Here is a 20527-nt window from a genome sequence, read left to right on the forward strand (position 1 = left end):
TTGGCTGAAAGATGAATACCTTGGCAGCTTAATGAGTAACCAAGAGCCTCCGTGTGTGCAGAAGTTATCAAATATCATCTTGGAAACTTGATATGGCCAGCAATGTTGAGTCTTCAGCTTGAGAATAACTGAACTGGATGGCCTTGCATGTACTTGGTTTTCTTCTTCAACAACAGATTTGATTGGTATCCCAGTGGTCAATTTGACCAACAATTCAACTTCATCTCATCAAGAGTTTTAAACACTGATATCATTAACCATCTTCTTAAAACAATAGAAAAATCAGGTCATAGCATCTTGGTTGAGAAACAAGGGAACTTGTGCTTAATTGCACATCGAGTTCCTAAAGGGTTCATGAAGTAACTGAGATATTGAGTTTGTTTTTTCTTTTTTTACAGTTCAGAACTTTAACAGCAGCAGGACTTGCTGATTGTTAGGCCTGCATATGGCTGGAAAAGCCTCATTTTTGAGAATGTGATCGTTGCTTTGATCTTTTCAGCAGCAGCCTAAGAGATGGGAAACCTACCATAAAAGTTTGCCAGAACCATCCCTTTGAATTGAGCATGTCAACTCTTTTTGCCAAGTGCCAAGCATAAATGGCTTCCCCTAAGTGAAAAAGGAATGAAATCACAAAAAGTATTCGAATTCCTGTTGGGCTTCTGAATATTAGTAGTCCAAGTGACCTAACCCACTCAAGAATGCCCAGATATGGAGGTGGCACAACAGCACATAAGAAAACTAGCAGCATGCCCGTCAAAGATGTCATTGATACCCAAAGTGCAACTGGAATAAGCTCCTTAGATTGCTTGTCTTTCCAATACTCTATGGTCCGTCTCATTCCCTCCTTTGGTTCTACAAAAGGAACATACCCCAGCTGTTGCCTGGCCTTCAAATTAGTAAAATAATGAGTGACTCCAACCTGCACCCACACATATCCTAGTCAGATCATTTGAAGCAGATACTGAGTGACTTTACAATTTCAATTAGAGTCTATTTGAGAAGCATTAACCTAGACTTAAAATCAATTAAACAAACCTTGTGCCTACTTGAGCATATGAAAAAGTAGGGCAATCAATGTTTGGTGGCTGGAGGATACAAAACTGCGGATAACAATGCGGCCTGACAACTCAAAAAGGATGTTTTCAAAAAGACATTTTCACTACATAGGAAAAGTAGCTTTGCCGCTCATACGAGCTTCCACAACCTGCACCATCCTCTGTCCTTGGCCTCCCCTTCCTGATGTCCTTTTTGCAATCTTCTCGTCCTCATCTAAATCTGCTCATCTGTCTGTTGTGGCATGCCAATGGAAACTGTGCTCTTCCTCCTCATTTCAATCTGTTCTCTGTCTGTTGTGATGTGCCAACAAAAAGTATGTACCAATGGAAACTGTGCTCTTCCTCCATTTCATTCTGCACCCTGTCTGTTGTGATGTGCCAACGGAAAGTATGTACCAACCAGCCAGACTGGTTTACATAGTTGTATCATCATTTCAAGTGTTATCCATATAGGTCTTAAACCCAAGCCGAGAATGCAAACTGCCTCAGAAAGGCTCGGACATAACCACCATAATCTATCATGAGTTACATTACATATCACAGAAATACCAAAACATGCTACATATAAGTTTTCATGTTGTCTACATCAGCCAATGAACAGAGAAAAAATCCAGTTTTATAGGGTTCCCCTCTGCCTTTCACTCCAAATTCAACAAAATCCTGCCCCTATCATTTAGGAACCTTGTTGTTTGGAGTTTTTTCTCAAGCTGTTTCATGCAACCTGGAGTGGCATGGGATGGGTAGGAAGTCAGGCTCATTTGGGGAGGGAAGCCCAAGCAAAACCGTCAGTTGGTGAGATTTTGCAAAAATCGTTGGATACTATGGCGGTGGTCCATGGTAGGTGTCCTTGGGAGGGAGGGAGTGTACAGTAGAGATAGGCAAATAAGTCTTGCGGGGATCAACAGACAATCAAGGAGATCAAAAATAGCCCACAGCTCATTGCAGGGCAAGCATATCTAGGAGCAAAGTAGAAGGAGCCAATTGAACAATGATTGAGCTTGAGGGGTGGTGAAGAAGTGGCAAAATGGTAGCAAGCATGAATGTCAGATTCAGATTGGGCAGTCAGGTCCTGTGGGAGGGTATCAAGAACTCCCAGGGTTGCCTATTGAATACTCTCCAAATAATCCATCTGTAACAGTGCATTCAATGGATGATCGTAGGCTACTAGCTCAAAACTCTAATACATGGATGAAAATTTTATGTCCCAAATCATGGGTCCGAATCTCATGGTTTTCACAAGCTTTTGTTGAATGGTTCCAACCTACATCTTTGGATACCTACTGTGACGTTTTTGCTTGGACAAGATATTGCAATGGCTTTGGAAATCTCTTCACCAAAGTCTTTGTGATTCTCCTTTTAAGCCAAAGTATTTTCATGAAGATCCAAAATAGGCCTTAAAAATTTGATCATAATTAGTATGTTGTGTTTCTCACCGCATCTAACATTGTTTATGGTTATGCTGACACTACATAACCTATCTTCTTTACAATGTAATTTAGAATGGCCATTTAACAAGTGTGTGGGGTGTTGAGCTAAAATTTCATTATATGTTGATTAGCTCTTTAAAACAGCCCCAAAACAGCAAATTACCAAAAGTTTCATAAACAGAGAAATTCTAGAGAGTTTCTATGTCCCACATGCAAAACCCTAATTTGGGAGGATCCTTCCATGTCTATAATAGATAGCCCTGCCCACCATTTAGCCCTATCCTTGTCTTGCTGGTTTCAACCATCAGTCCTCTTCCACTAGCTGTCCAGCCCCCAACGACTAGTGCTATGTAGTCTACAGCTGTCGTCCAACCTCCCACTGCTGCCAGTGATGAGGTTCCATCATCTACGTCAGATCGTTTTTTTGTTTTCAGCACTTCTATTCATCCAATCTTTGCTCCGACTAGTGGTCACTACACTCAGGATCCGTCTCCAATGGACAACACACATCGACACCTCCCTCAGCCCGCTCCCACGAGAGCCATGGACTGTTGGACTGCTCTACCCTTGAGCATCTTGCCCATTCTTTCCTTCATTTATAGCATTGATTCATTCACTTCAGAATTCTCTTTCTTCTCTATTTGTCTTTGTGTTTTTGCGTTTTGCATTTGAGTTTTGTGCATCATCATATGAGTCTTTGTGTTTCAGTCATGGTCGTGCGTTCTCTGTTCCCTCTATGCAAACCCTAGCATATCTTCACATGGTGTTAGAATATACTTGTAAAAAGCATCCTACGGATATTGATAATGTCTCAAACACCTTCTTCTTGGGATCCCAGTATGTCTTATCAGGCTTCTCCATCATCGGAGGCCCCAAGAAAGCATTATGGACTCAATGAGGAAGGCGACACGCCACCTTCACCTTCTTTTTCTTCTCTTGTTTCCAAATTTCAATTACTTGACAAAGGAGTTTGAAGAGTACTTGCACATCACATATAGTCGATCTTACACCCCTCCTACCAACTTTGCTACTCCATCAGATTCGATCAGTGAGGCTAGCCACCTCTCCGATCGTGGAGAATATACAACATTTGGGACGACTCGTGACCCATCTTTTTCATCTCAACCAAGCCTAGTGTCAGGTTCGTACAACCCCTTTAAGTCATATGAATCAAAACCCTCTCTTGTTTCTCCTTTTGGTGTGCCAGATTCAAGTGATTCTCAGTATGTAAACTTCAATAAAGGGGGCTCTCGAAGCAAACATCCTTCATTAGGTGTATCTACATCTTTTGTTTCATTTGAGCATGTAAAACACTCTTCTCAAAACTCTCCCATTCCAACCTCTTCTAATATACACCTCAATTTCCCCTCTTCTTCATTCCAAAACCTCAGATTGCACTCCACCTCTACATCCAACACGCTAGGAGTTGGATCCTCCATCTCAGCTCTTAGCACTTTCTCTTTTTCCACACCATCTTCTACCTACCCTCACTGCACTACCCCTTTACATCCAATACATTGTTAGGGGAAATGCAACCCTTTAACACTGTGTCTTCCACATATCCACAAGAGAGCACTTCTTTTCACTCTAGGACAGCAATGATGGATAACCCCCTGACTTCCCCCAAACACTACCTCCTCATCTATCAACCTCTCAAACATAAGGACGTCCATCCTCTACTTATGGTGTGCCATCACACACTCCACGGTTAACCACTACATAGGGATTTCCATCTTCTACTCCATATGTCCCTCTCCCTCGTCCATGGGCTACTTATGCAATTGCCATGCCCATGCCCAATCAATCCATATCCACCTTTGGATCCATTGTGCACACTTCCCACATGCATGGTAGACACTCTCACATTAATTCAAAGTGTACTCTCGCTCCCTTGCCCTACACACCCTACCCCACCTTCCCATTCTATAGCACTACCACTCTTGTTGCTATGGCTCAAAATGCCTTCACGGATAAGATACATTTTAATGGGTTGAATTTCACCACTTGATCGAACTTCATGTAACAAGTGCTTGAATCTCAAGGACTTTGGGACCTCATCGTTGGTCTAGAGCCTATGCTGAACCCTCAATTTTCTCACCCTAAGCACATCTGTCAATGGAGAGCCCACAATGCCACAATCAATGTTGAGTTAATGCAAGGGTTACTTTCTGAGTTCCATTCTTAGTTATAGCATTTTTCCCTCGCATCCGAGCATGGGAGACGTCTCATTGACTACTATGCAACGCAAGATTCGCACTCAGCATATCAATCTTGACTTTTGAGATTCATGAGTTTTCCATTAAAAAAGGGGATGATCTAAAAGTCAAGTTGGCCGAACATCGACGATTACTTGCTGAGTTTGCCACTATTGACTCTCCAAAGTCTGATGACAATCGAGTTATATTCTTTTTCAACAAGCTTCTTGAAAAATATTTCCATTTCATTCAACACATTATCTTGTTGCCCTGATTGCCAACATTCTATGGATTCGAGTGTTAGTTATTGCATTACATGAGGCTACACAATCAAGTCCACAAGTCCTCCACATACTCTTATTCAAAGAGGAGTCTAGTTGCTTCTTCTTTACAAGGGAAAACTAGCAATGGCAAAAACTCACAAATGCAATGAAACAAGGGTAGCACCCCTTCCTTCGACGAAAGCAATGAAACAAAACCCATTTGGCAACAACTCCCTAAGAAAAAAGAGTTTTGCACATATTGCCAAAGATCGAGCCATGTGGATGAGAAGTATCATACCAAGGCCCAGGGTCTTCCTTTTAAGAAACCCTAGTAGACCATTGTGATGTCTCCAATTCTATTGAACAGTCCCGTGGGCTACATGTTATGTCCCTATACATCCAAATGGGCACTAGTAGCATTGGTCACAGTGGTTACAAAGTAACTTACTTCGAATGCACTAAGGATACTTTGGGGTTAGGGCAACTAAGTCCTATAGATAGGACTCAAGGCCCTATTGTTCACATTCATTGTGTGATTACCACTTTTAGACTCTTGGCCTGTTGTTCAAGACGTGTGCACCAAGATGGTATGCGTTGGTAGTATGGAACACCAATCCTTGGGATGTAGTCGTGACCTGGAATGCTGCTAGCTCCCAAGCTCAAGGGTGAGCCCATTTAGCTCTACAACTACGAGGTGCGTCTAATGTCCAATCCCTTTTATGGTGAGTTTGGTTTGCATCATGTCTTGTGTACAGGTCAGATCTTAAGGGGACATTTCACTACGCCTTCCACTGCTACCCCATGCGACTAGTGGACATGTGGCATGCAAACAGCCTCAATAGCCTATATCTTTCAGTACTCTTGAAGAATTAGCTAATTGGTCTACTAGCTCCCTGCCCATCACACTCTTTGTCATCCATTCCTAGATCATCCTCTGCACCTTCATCTAGAACCACTTCTCCACCTTGTCGTTTCACTGGCAGATACCTACTAACAAACATACACCATGATAGCCCCATCTTTAGTCTTTCTTTCTTTAATCTTACTCATGCATACACACTCACTGCATTGTTCTTTCATTTAGCTTTACTTTTCTTTTTTGTTTTGCTTTCGAGCATCTCACTACTGGCCTCTGTTTTGCAGATTTTGATCTCTCTTGCAGGGTTTTATATTTCAGTGTAAGGCTAACATTCAAGTTCACACCAATCCTTCCTCGACTAGAGACATGGGATGCACACCATTCGTTTCATGGTTTCATCTTCCTAGGAGATTTACTCTTCTCCGAGTATGAAGGCTTCCCCTCTCAAGGATCGCAACTTGTGCAACGTCTCTCGATGCTATCATGATAGTGACTTCTAGCTTGCTCTTCTAATCAGGGTGCTTCATCCTCATCTTCATCTTCATGGTTCTTGGCACCACGCAAAGACCGACATCAAGCTCCTCTTCCTCCTTTGGCATCGACATCCAAGGTTGAGAGGGGATTCCTACCCTTTCATGGTATTCTACAAGATTCAACACATATCTTCCATATCAACCTCCCTTCCTACTTGTACCTTCCCCTTTGCATTGCATGATTTCATCATCTTTGCAAAGGGCACCTAGGCAAGTGAATAATTTTCCCACAAAGATACTGTCTCAATGGCACCTGCTACATGCACATTCTCATCATGTAACACACTCCTCTATGCATCTCATTGTGCAGAGCACACCTAGGCGGATCCCAAGCTATCTCCACCAATAATCTTCACCGCCTTACCACCGCCTTACTCCATCACCATTTTCCTCGTCATCGACACCCTCAAGTGATTGGGTTCGCTTGTTTGTTTTGTAATGTATTGGATCTAACCATCCCTTTTCGTTCTCCCTATGGGGCATAGTTACTTGAAAGGCCACAAACCATATTTATTCTCCCAAAAAAAAAAAAAAAAAAAAAAAAAAAAAAACACTATGGTTCCATCTACCTTTGCAAGACTTGGTGGGCCACTGGGCAACTGACGCCTGCTCTTTGTTCAATGCCCTGTCCTCTCTAGGGTGACTACTTGGACTCCCTTGGTAGGATAGCCATCGCCTCTATAGTCTTGTTAGGCCACTAGGCAATCAATGTGCACCCTTTGTCAAATGCCTTGGCTACTTTGGGATAGGATACCTTCGGGTAAAAATGGGCTTGAGCTTTTCTTCCAATCCCTCCTTGGTTCCAATTTTGGACCTAAGAGAGAGTGTTGAGCTAAAAAGTCATGACATCTTGATTAGCTCTTTAAAATGGCCCCAAAACAACAAATTACCAAAAGTTTCATTAAACAAGGAGCAGCATCCAATATGCAAAAGCCTAATTTGGAAGGATCCTTCCACATCTATAAATAGATGGACTACCCACCATTCAACCCTATCCTTGTCTTACAAGTTTCAACCATCAACCCTCTTCCACTACCCAGCCCCCAGCAACTGCTGAAATATGGTCTACAACTGCCACCCAACCTCCCACTTCTACGATGGTGAGCTTCTATCATCTACATTAGGTCATTTTTGTGTTTTAAATACCTTTCTTCATCAGCCTTTGCTCTGACTAGCGGTTACTACACTTAGGAACTATCTTTGGTGGACAATACACATCAAAACCTCCCTCACCCCACTCCCACAAGAGCCACTAGCTAATGGGCAGCTCTCTCCTTGAGTATCTTGTACATTCTTTCCTTCATTTATAGCATTGATTCATTCACTTTAGAGTTCTCTTTCTTCTCTATTTGTGTTTGTGTTTTGCATTTTGTGTTTTGTGTTTTGCATCTATGGTTTGAGTTTTACATATCATTGTCTAAGTCTTTGTGTTTCACCCGTGGTCGTATATTCTATGTTCCCTCTATGCAAACCCTAGCATATCTTCACATGGGGGGATGAGGGGACTTGATAAAATAGGATATCTCTCAAAAAGGTTAATTGTCATGTATTGATGTGGCAGGTGTTAAGAATCATTCACTAAACTAGCAAACAAGGCCATGCAAGCAGGTGCCACATGGCAGCAGTCGCAGACTGCATCAGTCAACTGCATTAATTGCAGCCGACCTTATCATTTTCAAGCATTATTTTCAGCCTATAAATAGGCTGTGTTTTCTACAGTCTTGGCAATTGTGTTCTCACAGATTTCAGCCTACAAACTACGGAGATTGCTCTTAGGGCTGATGGAGATTGAGATCCTCGAGGTGGAGACATACGTAGATATTCTCTGTCCTCCCGTGTATAATTCTGCATCCTTATACAACATTCTTCACTTCAGATTTCCTCTCTCTCTCTCTCTCTCTCTCTCTCTCTCTCTCTCTCTCTCTCTCTCTCTCTCCACTATTTGTCACGGTCATTCGTTTCCACATTGCTTCACTCTTGACACGGTATCAAAGCATCGAAGGACCCATCTGAAGAGGAGTTTTCAGTGCGACACAAGGCTGCGTTTTCAACGTTCAAAAATGAATAATCGGATGGTCGTCGTGAAGCAGTTTCTTTGGAAGTGCAAATGAGAACCATGAGTATCAACAAGTCATCATCCATGAGGGAACATATCAACAAGCTAAGGCAGCTTCAGATGCAAGTTCAAAACGCACGGAAGGTGATCACTTCTAAATACATGGCGATAACGGCGGCTCCGTTCACAGTTACCACCTCGCTTCAGTGGTTTTTATTTTGCCTTGATTGCTTCAAGGCGGTCATAGACTCTTCAATGGGAAGAGTTGGTTCCTACGGTCTTAGACCAAGAGGAGCAACTGAAAGAAACCAATGCTTCGAAGTCTAAGGCTTTGGTTGGTCAATCCTCTCAGAAGAAGGGGAAGGACCAAAAGAAGAAGGAAGACAAATCTAAGAAGGACAAAGACAAGGAGTCTACTTGTCACATTTGTAGCAAAACAGGTGACTGGAAGAAGGATTTGCCTTGACAAGGAGAAGGAGAAATCTTCAAAGTATTCCGAAGCGATGGCTGCTCCCTCATCAGCTACTTTCCCCCATTTGGAGGTGGTTGAGGATTCAACCCTGCCGACTTCTGATGCTACGTTGACGGCCCCATTCACTCGGGAGTGGATTGTTGACAGTGGTGCCTCTAGGCACATGACTCCTTCCAGAGATGTTACTCATTCGCGGCCTTCTCATGAACAGATTCTTATTGGAGATAGTTCGTCTATTCCTATTCAAGAACAGGGCAACATGCATCTTATTCCAGATGGGCGTGGTGGTGCCCATGCATCTAAGGTACTATGTGCCAGGTTTGGGGTGTCATCTTCTCTTAGAGCACAAGATTTGTGCCCTCGGCCTCTTGGTCGAATTTGATGGGGATTCTTTTCGGATTCTTGATCGAGGATGAGGAGAATGGAGTCTACAAGTTGCAGCCTTTTTCTACCTTGACTTCTCTTTTTCTTACCTCTCAAACTCAATCCGAGCTTTGGTATGCTCGGTTTGGCAACCTCAATTATGATTACCTTCCGAAGGTGTCTAAGGATCGGTTTCTTCGAGGTTTTCCAGATATTGTGATGAGTCAGCAATCTTGTGTATCCTGCATCCGTGGGACGTAGACTCGTGATGTTGTTCCTTGCAAGGCTTCAAGGAGGGTCTTCGATAACCTTGAAGCTTGTTTCTATCGATCTTTGTGGACCGATGAGGACGGAATCCCTTCGAGGCAGTTTGTATTTCATACTCATTGTACCTCAGTGTCTATAGGCTGAGGCTATGGCTACTGTAGTTCACATCCTTAATCGTTCCCCTACTTCCACCATTGTTAGTATGACCCCTTATTAGGAGTACTTTGGGTCAAAGCTAGATGTTTCTTATTTCAGGATTTTTGGGTATGATGCTTATGTTCATATCCCAAAGACACAACGTGACAAATTTGAAGCAACTTCCAAAAGACAGGTGCTTGTGAGCTGTAGCTCGCAATCTCAAGGCTACCGATTGTATGATCCTATTAAGCGGGATGTCTACACGAGCCCAGATGTTCGGTTCGTGGAGGTTCCAGCCCCAGAGAGAGATGAGGACCACCCTGTATTTGGAGATCCCAGTGATAGCTGGGTCCCCGCGATTGTTTCTCTTGAGCTTGTGTCTGTTAAGGACTCTTCTTCAGATAAAGAGCTTACTTCCCAACCACCAGATTTACTAATTGGTCCTCCATTGACAGTGGACCTTCCAAAAACTTCAGTAGATGGGGAGCGCCAACCGACCTCCTCCTCGTTCGGCCCATGACACGCTCTTTATTCAAGGATCAAGGGGATCCCTGAGAAGTGGCAACCGTAGGATGGACAGCAGAGGTCCCAAAGGCACCAAGCACATACTATGGAGCTTGTTTGCTCTAAGTACTTTTTGATGTCACGTGTTACGTAGGATAGAGACCCTACATCCGTGAAGGAGGCTTTACAGTCTGGACTCTGATCATTGGCGGAAAGCGATGGAAGCCGAATTGAAGGCTATTGAGCAGAACGGCACTTGGTACCTTGTGCCTCATCCCTCTCATAAGGTGATTGGTATCAAATGGGTCTTCAAGACCAAGTACCATAGTGATGGCTCTTTGGACAAGCACAAGGCTCGCCTTGTTGCTAAAGGTTTTCCTCAATGCCCAGGTGTTGATTTCCATGATACTTTTTCCCCTACTACTCGTATGGCGACTATTCGTGATGTTATTGCCTTGGTTGGTCATAGGAGATGACATGTCTTTCAGTTGGATGTGAAGTCGGCCTTCTTAAATAGTGATTTGAAGAAAGAGATCTATGTAGAGCAGCCTCCTAGCTTTGGTTTCTCAAATGGGAAGGTTTACAAGTTGAAGGCGGCCTTGTATGGCCTAAAGCACACTCCACGTGATTGGAACAAGAAGATTGACTCCTTTCTCCAAGCAAAGTTGGGATATCGGTGCTCTAGGACCGATCTGCAGCTTTATGTGCACACTTCCAAGGGTGGTTGTGTGTTGTTTGTTTTGTATGTTGATGACTTGATTGTTATAAGTAGCCACGAGATTTATTAGACTCAAAGGGGGATTTTCATTTCTCAATAAAGATATGTACATGAGCTCTTGGTGACTTTTGAGATGGAGGATTGTCGGTCCATTTCTACTCCTATGGATCCGAATTGGAAGGCTACTTCACACTCAGATTCTCCTTTGGCGGATGCTACCCACTACCGTCAACTAATTGGATCATTGATTTAGCTCCTCAACACACGGGTTGATCTAAGTTTTGGTCAACAGGTGCATTGGTAGGTACTCATAGGATAATACGGTTTCTGAGGGAGACCTCTGGCCTAGCAATTTCCTATCCAGTAAGTATAGGTGCTTCCGATCTTGTTCTTGTAGGGTGGAGTGATTCGGATTGAGCTGGCGATGTGGACCAAAGGCGGTCTACTACAGGTTATAGTTTTATCTTGGGTGTTGGTGCCATCTCTTGGAGTAGCAAGAAGTAGCCCACCGTAGCCCTATCTTCAATTGAGGCAGAGTATCAAGCTGTGTCTTCTACCACATGTGAGACTGTGTGGCTTTGGCAATTATTGGAGGAGCTTGGCTGCCCCCAAACTCATCCTACTATTCTACGGTGCGACAATGAGAGTTGCATTGCCTTGGCATAGAATCCTGTATTCCATGCCCGAACGAAGCACATAGAGATCCAATACCACTTCATCAGGGAGAAGCTTCTGGATGAGACCATCAATGTGGAATACTATAAGACCGAAGACAACCTTGCAGATTTGTTTTCAAAGGCACTTCCCCAAGCTTTACTTCACCGACATTCCAGATCCCTCCATCTACTACCTTGTCCAGGATCTAAGAGAGGGTGTAAGAGTCATTCCCTAGACTGGCAAGCACGGCCACGCAAGCAGGCTGCCACGTGGCAGCAGTTGAATTGCATCAGTCGGCTGCATTAATTGCAGCCGACCTGATCATTTTCGGGCACTATTTTCAGCCTATAAATAGGCTGCGTTTTCTGCAGTCTTGGCAATTGTGTCTCACAGATTTCAGCCTACAGACTACGGAGATTGCTCTTGGGGCTGACGGAGATCGAGATCCTCGAGGTGGAGGCATACGCAAATATTCTCTCTACGCCCATGTATAATTCTGCATCCTTATACAGCATTCTTCACTGCAGATTTTCTGCGTTTCATTCTCTTTCTCTCTCTCTCCTCTCTCTCTATTCACTCTGTCACGGTCATTCACTTCCACATTGCTTCACTCTAACAAAAGGATGGAACAATACAATGAATTGTATAAGTCTGTCTAAATCAAGCATATTTGGTGGATCAGTAAGACAAGGATGTCCTTTGAGGGCGTTCCTCACCACATGGCTATGCATCCAACAGAAGCCTTCATGTTGTCATATGGCTTACACTTCATAATCAAACCTATGTTAATGAACTTTTTTGCCCCAAAATGAGAAAAGAGATGTTTGTGGGCTCATATTTACGTTGAGCCTACTTGGATTCGCTGTAGGTTGAGTGCACAAGTTGGTCACAAAGATTGACATATTTATTTTTTGCTAATAGTAAATTATAATGCAACCCAAAGAGCTTGTTAGCCATCATCCAATAGCCTAGAATGCCTCAAGGAAAAGGGAAAAGAGTGTTCTATGCAAAGACTAAATTCAAAATTGAAATATATGAAACTATAAGCATGGTTGTTACATGTGCAACTCAAAATTGTTCAATGAAATAGATTTATGTACATCAGCTGTCATGGATTACTTTGGAGCAACCATCTCACTAACAAATTATCACAACCTTGGAGCTAATTGTGAACAAGTGCACGGGGGTTTAAATGTTTTAATATCCCCTTGGCAAGGAAATAAATGACATTCTATAAGATGAAAGTGTCATGGAAACTCATGCTTGTGAAATTGATACGAGCTTGGTCACTGAAGCATACAGACTTTGAAAGGTGGATGTTTTTGAGGTCATTCTCGGTGTTTCAAGTGGAAAATCATAACATCTAGTCTCACAGAAAAAACCTCACCAAATTAAGATCTAACCTTAAATGCAAATGGTGTAGGATACACTGTCCCATGTGAACACACTTGCAACTTTGCAAGTTACCGTGGTGCTATGGAAGAATAAAATTGTAGATGACTACATTACATAGATGGTAGCAAGTTATTAGTTGTAACTTCTAGATTACACAAGGGATAGTGTAGATAGTAGCAAAGCCAAGAGTGGATATTGTAGATAGTAGGAAAGCCAAGAGCTCTTGTACATATTCATCACATCAACTTTGCCTTAGCCTATAAGATGCTTAGGATATATTAGGCTAGTGTATCCTTAGCCTAGTCTTAACTCATTCCACGCTTAGCTCCGTCGGCTAATTTAGTCAAGCCCATTGGCTACTTGTCCTTAGATTAAGTACTCTTTAGGACTTCATCTTGTCTTTCCTCTTCCATTGTACACTCTTTTCAATTAGCTTTCCATTCTTAAGTTAGCACTAAATCATTCCTAAGTGGTACTTGGAAGCTAATACCTCGACTTACTTGACTCCATACCCTTGGATTTAACACAAAATTTGAGGCATTAACACTTAAAACACCTTGTATGCATCACTTCAACCCTTCTAGCCTAGCTAGAGGAATTTGACCTTGAATTTGATTGAAATGGACCCATCTCTACCCAGATTTGATCAACTCAAGACTTGAACACCTAGATGTGAAGATATGCTAGGGTTTGCACTAAGAAAACATAGCATATACAACCAAGACCGAAACACAAAACTCAAAACCTAAATACAAAACACAAAACATAAAAACTCAAAACTCAAACACAGAGAGAAACACAGAGAGAAGAAACTCTAAAGTGAACGAATGCTCTAAATGAATGTAAAAATATACAAAATGCCGAAGGGCAAAGCAATGCAATGTCAAAGAGTGACGTCCACTGGAGATGGATCCCAAGCGCAGTAACCACCAATTAGAGATGAGAGTGATGCCATGAGGCATATTCCACGGTGGATTCCGTGAGATTTTGCAGTGGACTCCATAAAATTATATTTATTTGCCGGGGCTCGTACACAAGGTGGATTCCTTGTGCGAAAATTTGACGGGGACGCCTGTCCTTTTCAGGCATCACGATAATTTAGTGTATAAGTGGGTGATTCCATAGTGGGTGATTCCGCAAAATACATATTTAAATTAATGGACGTTTATGAGTTTAGAGTGCGCACTCGTATTAAGCTAAGGTTATGACAGAGTTCCAACCTATTTATTTATTTTGTAGCTGAAGACTGCTAGGTATTCACTTTTGTCGATTTAATTTTATTATTTTCTAACAATTGTGAATGCTTCAGTTGATGTGCAGAGCAAGCGACGGTGACGCTGGGAAGCACTAAGTGATAGCGTGTATTCAAGTTATTTAGAAAAAATTATCATTTTTGATAGGCACGCGTCTTAGGCATGGCGCTAATATTTATTTTGGTGCGCTTATTTATTGAAGCGCTTGACATATATTTATTATTTTGTATGCACATGGACGCACGGTTTAAATATTCATTATTGGACATTGTATTTGGGTACTGTTCGACTCTTGGGCCGCCCAACCGCTTTATTCTTTATTTAGACAAAAACAAACACAAAAGCTAAGACATGCTAATTGTAAAATTGGGTTATTTTTTAGCTTGGAGATGAATAAAATATTAAATGCATGCTTTGTGGAGTGCTCACACAAGACATAGGGAAATATTGTACTCAATTGGTCTTTTTGCCTCATGTCGCACAAGTCTATTCTCTTGAATTTTGAGCTTAAAGTAGAGTTCTTTGTTCTTGGGAACCTTCTAGTGCTCGCTACATACGCATACAGCATCCGATTTGCACACCAAAGAGAGTGCTGAATACTAAAGGGCAGCAAGCTAGTCACCAAAACACCATAGTCATAGGCTGAAATCTAGTAAACGCAACAGTGTACCACCAAAGAAAGGTTGAAAAGTGATCACTGGAGGCAAAGAACTATCATGCAACAACAGGAGAGATGTTTGCTGATATGGATGGCCTACTGGACAGCAAAAACGCAGGTACTGCAGCAATCACCCAGTGGAAGAGATAACAGCAACCTATCGCCTAACACTAGATGTTGAAAACCCAAGCTAATCAGGTGCTATGATGACACAACAAATGGAGACCTCTAAATAGCAGGGTGATGGCTGAAAACAAGCCGCCTATGGCTGGATAGTGATAAGCTGCAATCGGTGATGGCTGGCCAGCAACTGGTAAGTAGCTAATAGCTGAAATTTGCAAGGTAGAGTGAGAAACCTGCACAAAAGGATGAGACTGAATGGTAGGCAACCTATCTATTTATAGATGTTAAAGGGTGGCCCAAAAACTAGGGTTTTGGGGAACCACTAAAACTCTCTGAAGCTGCACACCAAATTTGTGTTTTTCATCAATTAAGCACGTTTTGGGGCTGTTTGAAAATGCTAATCAATTGAAAAGAAAGTTTTAGATCAACACCCCCTCTCAGGCCCTAAACTAAGCCTAAAAGAGAAGGCCGGCAATGTTTACCCCAAGGCGTACCACCCTAAAGCATCCAAAGCATCAGACAAAGGGTACACATCAACTACTCAATGGCCTACCAAGACTATAGATGCAATGGTTACCTTACTAAGGGAATCCAAGTAGTCACCCCAGAGAGGATAAGTCATCAGACAAAGGGTGTCGTCGGCTATCTAGTGGCCTACCAAGCCCTACAAAGGTGGATGGAACCACATTGAACTTCCTTTTCTTTTTAAATGGTGGTTGTGGAAAGCTAATTTTAGGGGCGGCGGCCAATTAAGTAACAGTGACCCAGAATACGAGAATAGGGATGGTATACCCAACACATCACAAAACAATACAAGCTTACCCAACCACTCAAGAATGTTGATGATGAGGAAAAAGGTGATGAAGTATCATGTAAAGAAGAATGGTGGTGTAATCCACCGGTAAAAACACCTTAGGATCTATCCAGTTGTGCTCTGCACAATGGAATGCATAGTATATTGTATGATGAAGACTGCTCATGCAGCAAGTGCCACTTGGACAGTGTCCCTCATGGAGAGATTTGTTAACCTCAGCACAAGCAAAAGCGGAAAAAGTAAAAATGCACAAGTCAGGAACTAAAAGAGGCAGCCCAGAAGGAAATCGGACACAACAGAAAAAGCAGGAAGGGAAACGGCCAAAAGCGCAAGGGCGGCCTCAAATACTAAGTCAAAGACAAAAGCGTAGTTTTAAATGCAAGGCGCCCCTGAAACTTTTGTAAAAGAGTGCCAAGCTCCCTCCTGTGCAAATTGCAAGCGTAGATGAGTAGTAGAAAGGAAACTAAGAAGATAGGAGGACAATAGAAAAGAGAGCCTACTAGGCCACCGCCGGCCATCCAAAAAAAAGGATCACCGTCCAAAAGGAATTAAACTCAAATAGTGAATGAGAAGCTCATTCTTTGGTGTGTGGCAAAAGTGATCTCTGCTTCTTCTCTCCTTCTTGCTTGCTTATGTGCTTGAGAGAGGGAGTGGGAGAGTGTGCAGAAGTGAGTGTGTGAGGGTGAGGGATCAAGGAGAAGAAGCTCTCCATCGTCTCCTCTCTTCTTCTCTTCTCTTGTCTCGCGCGCAGCGATGGAGGATGGAGCTTGAAGGTGGAGGCTTGAGGTTGCTTGAGCTCGCATCTAGAATCGTGGAGCTACCACGTTGCTCGAGGGAGGAGGCTACGCGTTCGGACATCAAGGTAAGCTCACTACACCCCTATAGGATCGAAGGCGCATCAGCTAGGTGAGAGAGAGCCATTTGTGCTCGCTTGAAACACTTGAAAGAATAAGCAGCCCATCTTGGCGAGTGACCGTGAGCTCCCATTACATTTTAGTTCCATTGCCGAGACAAACGGATTCAAGCTTAAGCACTTGCATGCCTCAAATTGAGCGACGAAGTAAGGGTTTCGTCACACTCCATACCTCGGCTATTATGCGTTTCCCTACACACTCACCCTCCTCTCACCCCTTCAAAGAAAAATGTCCCATACAATACCCAGTACAATGCAAAAAGAAGAGAAACTTAAACTCACCTCCAACAAGAGGAAGCACAAGGAGCCTATCTTTCGCTGCCTAGTGAGGAGAAAGAAGAGGGCATACTTGGCCAAGTTAGAGGATAAGTCCTGTCAACTATTCTTGGAGCAAGATAGCAAGGTGATGTGAAAGGCATTTTAGGAGGCCCAAAGCCCATATCCCTATTACCTCTCCAAAGACGTGGCACACATGTGCTACCTCGCTCTACTAGGTGCTTGAACAACCTCCTCTCCCTTGACCATCAGAGATTAGAGGCACTTTATGTGTCCCTTACAAAACCCTAATTTGGGAGAATCCTTTTGCATCTATAAATAGACAAACCTCCTATGTTCAACCATCACCGACCACACCCCATCACCATCCAACCCCACGCAACCTATTTCCAACCATCACCTTATTGTTTGGATAGATAGTAGGAGTAAGGGTTTCATCCCCGAACTAGTGAATTGCAAATCTAGCAACGACGCTAGCCAACTTGCTAGCCATCCACCCTACTAAGAGCACCAAACTGAGCCATAGACCCTCAATTAGACCTTGACTAAGCGGAAGGACGCAGCACAGACCCTAGAGACCAGCAAGAGCGGCCAGCAACCGAGCTTAAAGCCCTATTGGGCCGAGAACATAGATGAGAGTGCTAAAGCTACATTTACCATTCTGCATTACACCCCACATTATTTTTTGATACTTGAAAGTGCACCTAAAGAAAAGTTGAAAGCTTGATTTCACACAATGCACGGAAAAGAGCACACGCACACAAACATACCCTGAGTACCGGTTAATTGAGGACTATTTGCAAATAATAAGGAACTCACTCAGACCTAAGAAACTGAACTACCCCCTAGTAGAAGAAGACCCTGAAACTTAGACCGGTAATCAAAGACCCTAAGTGAGAGTGCCCAAGAGGAATCCTACAGTGCCACTCTACATGATGGCCGGAGGTTCTTGGTGCCGACCCAAACCTATCACGTTCCATGTCCCTAGCAATAGGCTACAACTCCACAAGGTCTTGAAGTACATGACAGGCAACTTAGCCGGTAACCCTGCTGCTAACTTGAAACCTCTCAAGGATCTCATGAACGAACCTAAGTGGAGGTGGACTAAGGTGCACGACCTAAACTTGATGTATAATTGGACCCTAGTCATTGATGAGAGTGAGGCTAGAGACCAGAACCTAGGAGATGATGAGCAGTCAGAGGGAAATAGTTCGGATGATAAGTACGAAGACTGTTGTTCTATAAGTGAGGAAACCAAAAGGGAAATTGACACGATAGGATACGACACTGAGAGACATGTAATCGGACAAACTCCAAACCTCAAAAGAATAGCACTTTTAGAATCGAGAGAGAACTCATGCATATATGGATTGCAATCGCACATGGTTGGAGCACATAGGTACAATTGACTATGAGCAAGCAAGCCTAGCCCAACCAAGCGTCGTTTCATTATTCAGGACAGAGTCACCATTCGAGCTTCAACCACCAAGAGAAACTCCCTCCTCTAGTGAAGACGGAGAGTTCGATTCCGAGTCAGAGGTAAGCTCAAATACTGATCCTGAGATAACCGCCTAAGACTAGACATACCAAGGGGGACCTACCAGTCCACCTAAGGTGCCGAAGGTTAAAGGAGGAACAAAGGGGACAATCAAAGGAACCACAAGCTAAGGAGCAAAGAACGCCGCAAGACCTACCGAAACGATTCCAGAGTTTAAGAAGGGCGATAGGGTAGTGATCTTGCTAGGAGCCAAACGACATGGCAGACAATAGAAGGGCCAACCAAAGTCAAGGAGATTAATCTAGCTAAGGACGGGGAGACACCTCGACCTGTCTTTATAACCGATGACTTGACTGAGGAGGAGAACGCCAGGCTCATTGCTCTCTTACGGGAGTACATAGACATCTTTGCTTGGTCTCTCGATGAGCTAAAAGAGGCAAATCCAAGTATAGTGACTCAATATATACCCATGACCCCCGATGCAACACCAATCAAGCAGCGACCATATCCTATGAATCCCAAGCATGCTCACGCTATCAAAGAAGAAATCGATAAACTATTGAGAGCAGGATTCATTTACGAGATTGAGCACACGGACTGGGTCTCACCCATAGTGATCGTACTATAATAATTAAAAAAACGGAAAGATCAAAGTATGCATCAACTACAAGAAAGTCAACACGGCTACCAAGAGAGATAATTACCCATTGTCGTAAACTAAGTATATGCTCGAGCGAGTAGCTGGTAAAGAGGCCTACAATTTTTTGGACAGCTTCTCAGGGTATATTAAGGTGCAAGTACATCCTCGCGATAGGCACAAGACTGCATTCACCACTGAGTGGGGAATCTTTACCTACATAGTCATGCCCTTTGGGTTGACAAACGCACCAATCACATTTCAAAGGCTCAAGTGTGCCATATTCAAAGGCATGCTGAGGAAAGGGTTAAAAGTATTCATTGATGATCTGTGTATTCACTATAATTGGATGGAACACCTAGAAAAACTCCGAGCGATCTTTGAACGATATCAATTGTATCGTCTCTCGTTGAACCCCTTGAAGTGTCAGTTCTAGGTAAAACATGGAGACATCCTAGGGCACATGGTGTCAAAGAATAGCACTGCCACGGACTTTTCAAAAGTCAAGGTTATTGTTGATCTACCACCACCATCTGATTACAAGGGAGTTCGATGCTTCCTAGGCCATACGGGGTATTATCGGAGATTTGTATTGAACTATGCACTAATTGCTAGACCTCTGTACAAGTTGCTGATAATATTCGAATGGACTGAGGAACGCCGGCGTGCATACGAGGAATTAAAGAAGGCTCTAACCGCAACTCCAATCCTACGAGTCCCTAATTGGACCATAACCTTCCACGTTCACATTGATGCTTTGAAGTTTGCCGTGGAAGCTGTGTTGTGCCAGCCAGGTGAACACAATCTAGACTATCCGGTGAGCTTTGCTAGCAAACAACTCGTGGATACGGAAATGAATTACTCAACGACAGAAAGAGAGGGTTTAGCCATGGTGATTGCTGTAAAGAAATTTCGGCATTATCTACTAGCTATACCTTTTTCCTTCCTTGTTGACCATCAAGCATTGCTTTATCTCGTGAATAAACCGTGTGCTACAAGATGCATTGCTCGATGGTTACTATTGCTCTTAGAATTCAACTTCTCTGTGGTTGTACACAAGGGAAAGCAGCATTACATGGCTGACCATATGTCTCGCATGCCCACTGGATAAGCTGTTGGACAGGGCATTACAGACAAGTTGCCAGATGCACATCTATTCAACCTATCTAGCGAACGAGATTTGTTTAGAGCTGACTTGACGCCATATTGCGCAGACAACATAGTCCAAGTGCTTGAACACGGACTGCTCGAAAGACCCATCGAAAAGGCCCGACTTAGGCGACTCATTCTTAAAGTCCAACCCTATCAGTTGATAGCAAGCCAACTCTACAAGCTAGGGCAAGACGGGTTGCTACAAAGATGTGTGTGTAAGCATGAAATGCATGATGTACTCATAGAGGCACACAGGGGAGTTGCAGGAGGACACTTCAGTGGAGATACAACCACCCGCAAG

The 20527-nt window shown here is 43.2% G+C and overlaps 1 protein-coding gene across 3 annotated transcripts in view; it reads right to left on the bottom strand.

Moving 5' to 3' along the window:
• Nucleotides 1-250: 250 nt before the first annotated feature.
• The window catches only part of LOC148011632 (NAD(P)-binding Rossmann-fold superfamily protein), a 65795-nt gene continuing 45518 nt past the window's right edge, over nucleotides 251-20527 (bottom strand). For all 3 annotated transcript variants that reach the window (XM_087670110.1, XM_087670111.1, XM_087670112.1), the window contains exon 5: nucleotides 251-919. In XM_087670110.1, coding sequence (XP_087526236.1) covers nucleotides 461-919 — 459 coding nt within the window. In that variant the 3' untranslated portion in view covers nucleotides 251-460. The remainder of the gene's footprint in view (nucleotides 920-20527) is intronic.

The sequence above is a fragment of the Lygodium microphyllum genome, chromosome 28, assembly GCF_053477565.2.
Source record: "Lygodium microphyllum isolate KBCC chromosome 28, Lygodium_microphyllum_v1.1.10, whole genome shotgun sequence".
NCBI classification, from domain to species: Eukaryota; Viridiplantae; Streptophyta; class Polypodiopsida; order Schizaeales; family Lygodiaceae; genus Lygodium; species Lygodium microphyllum.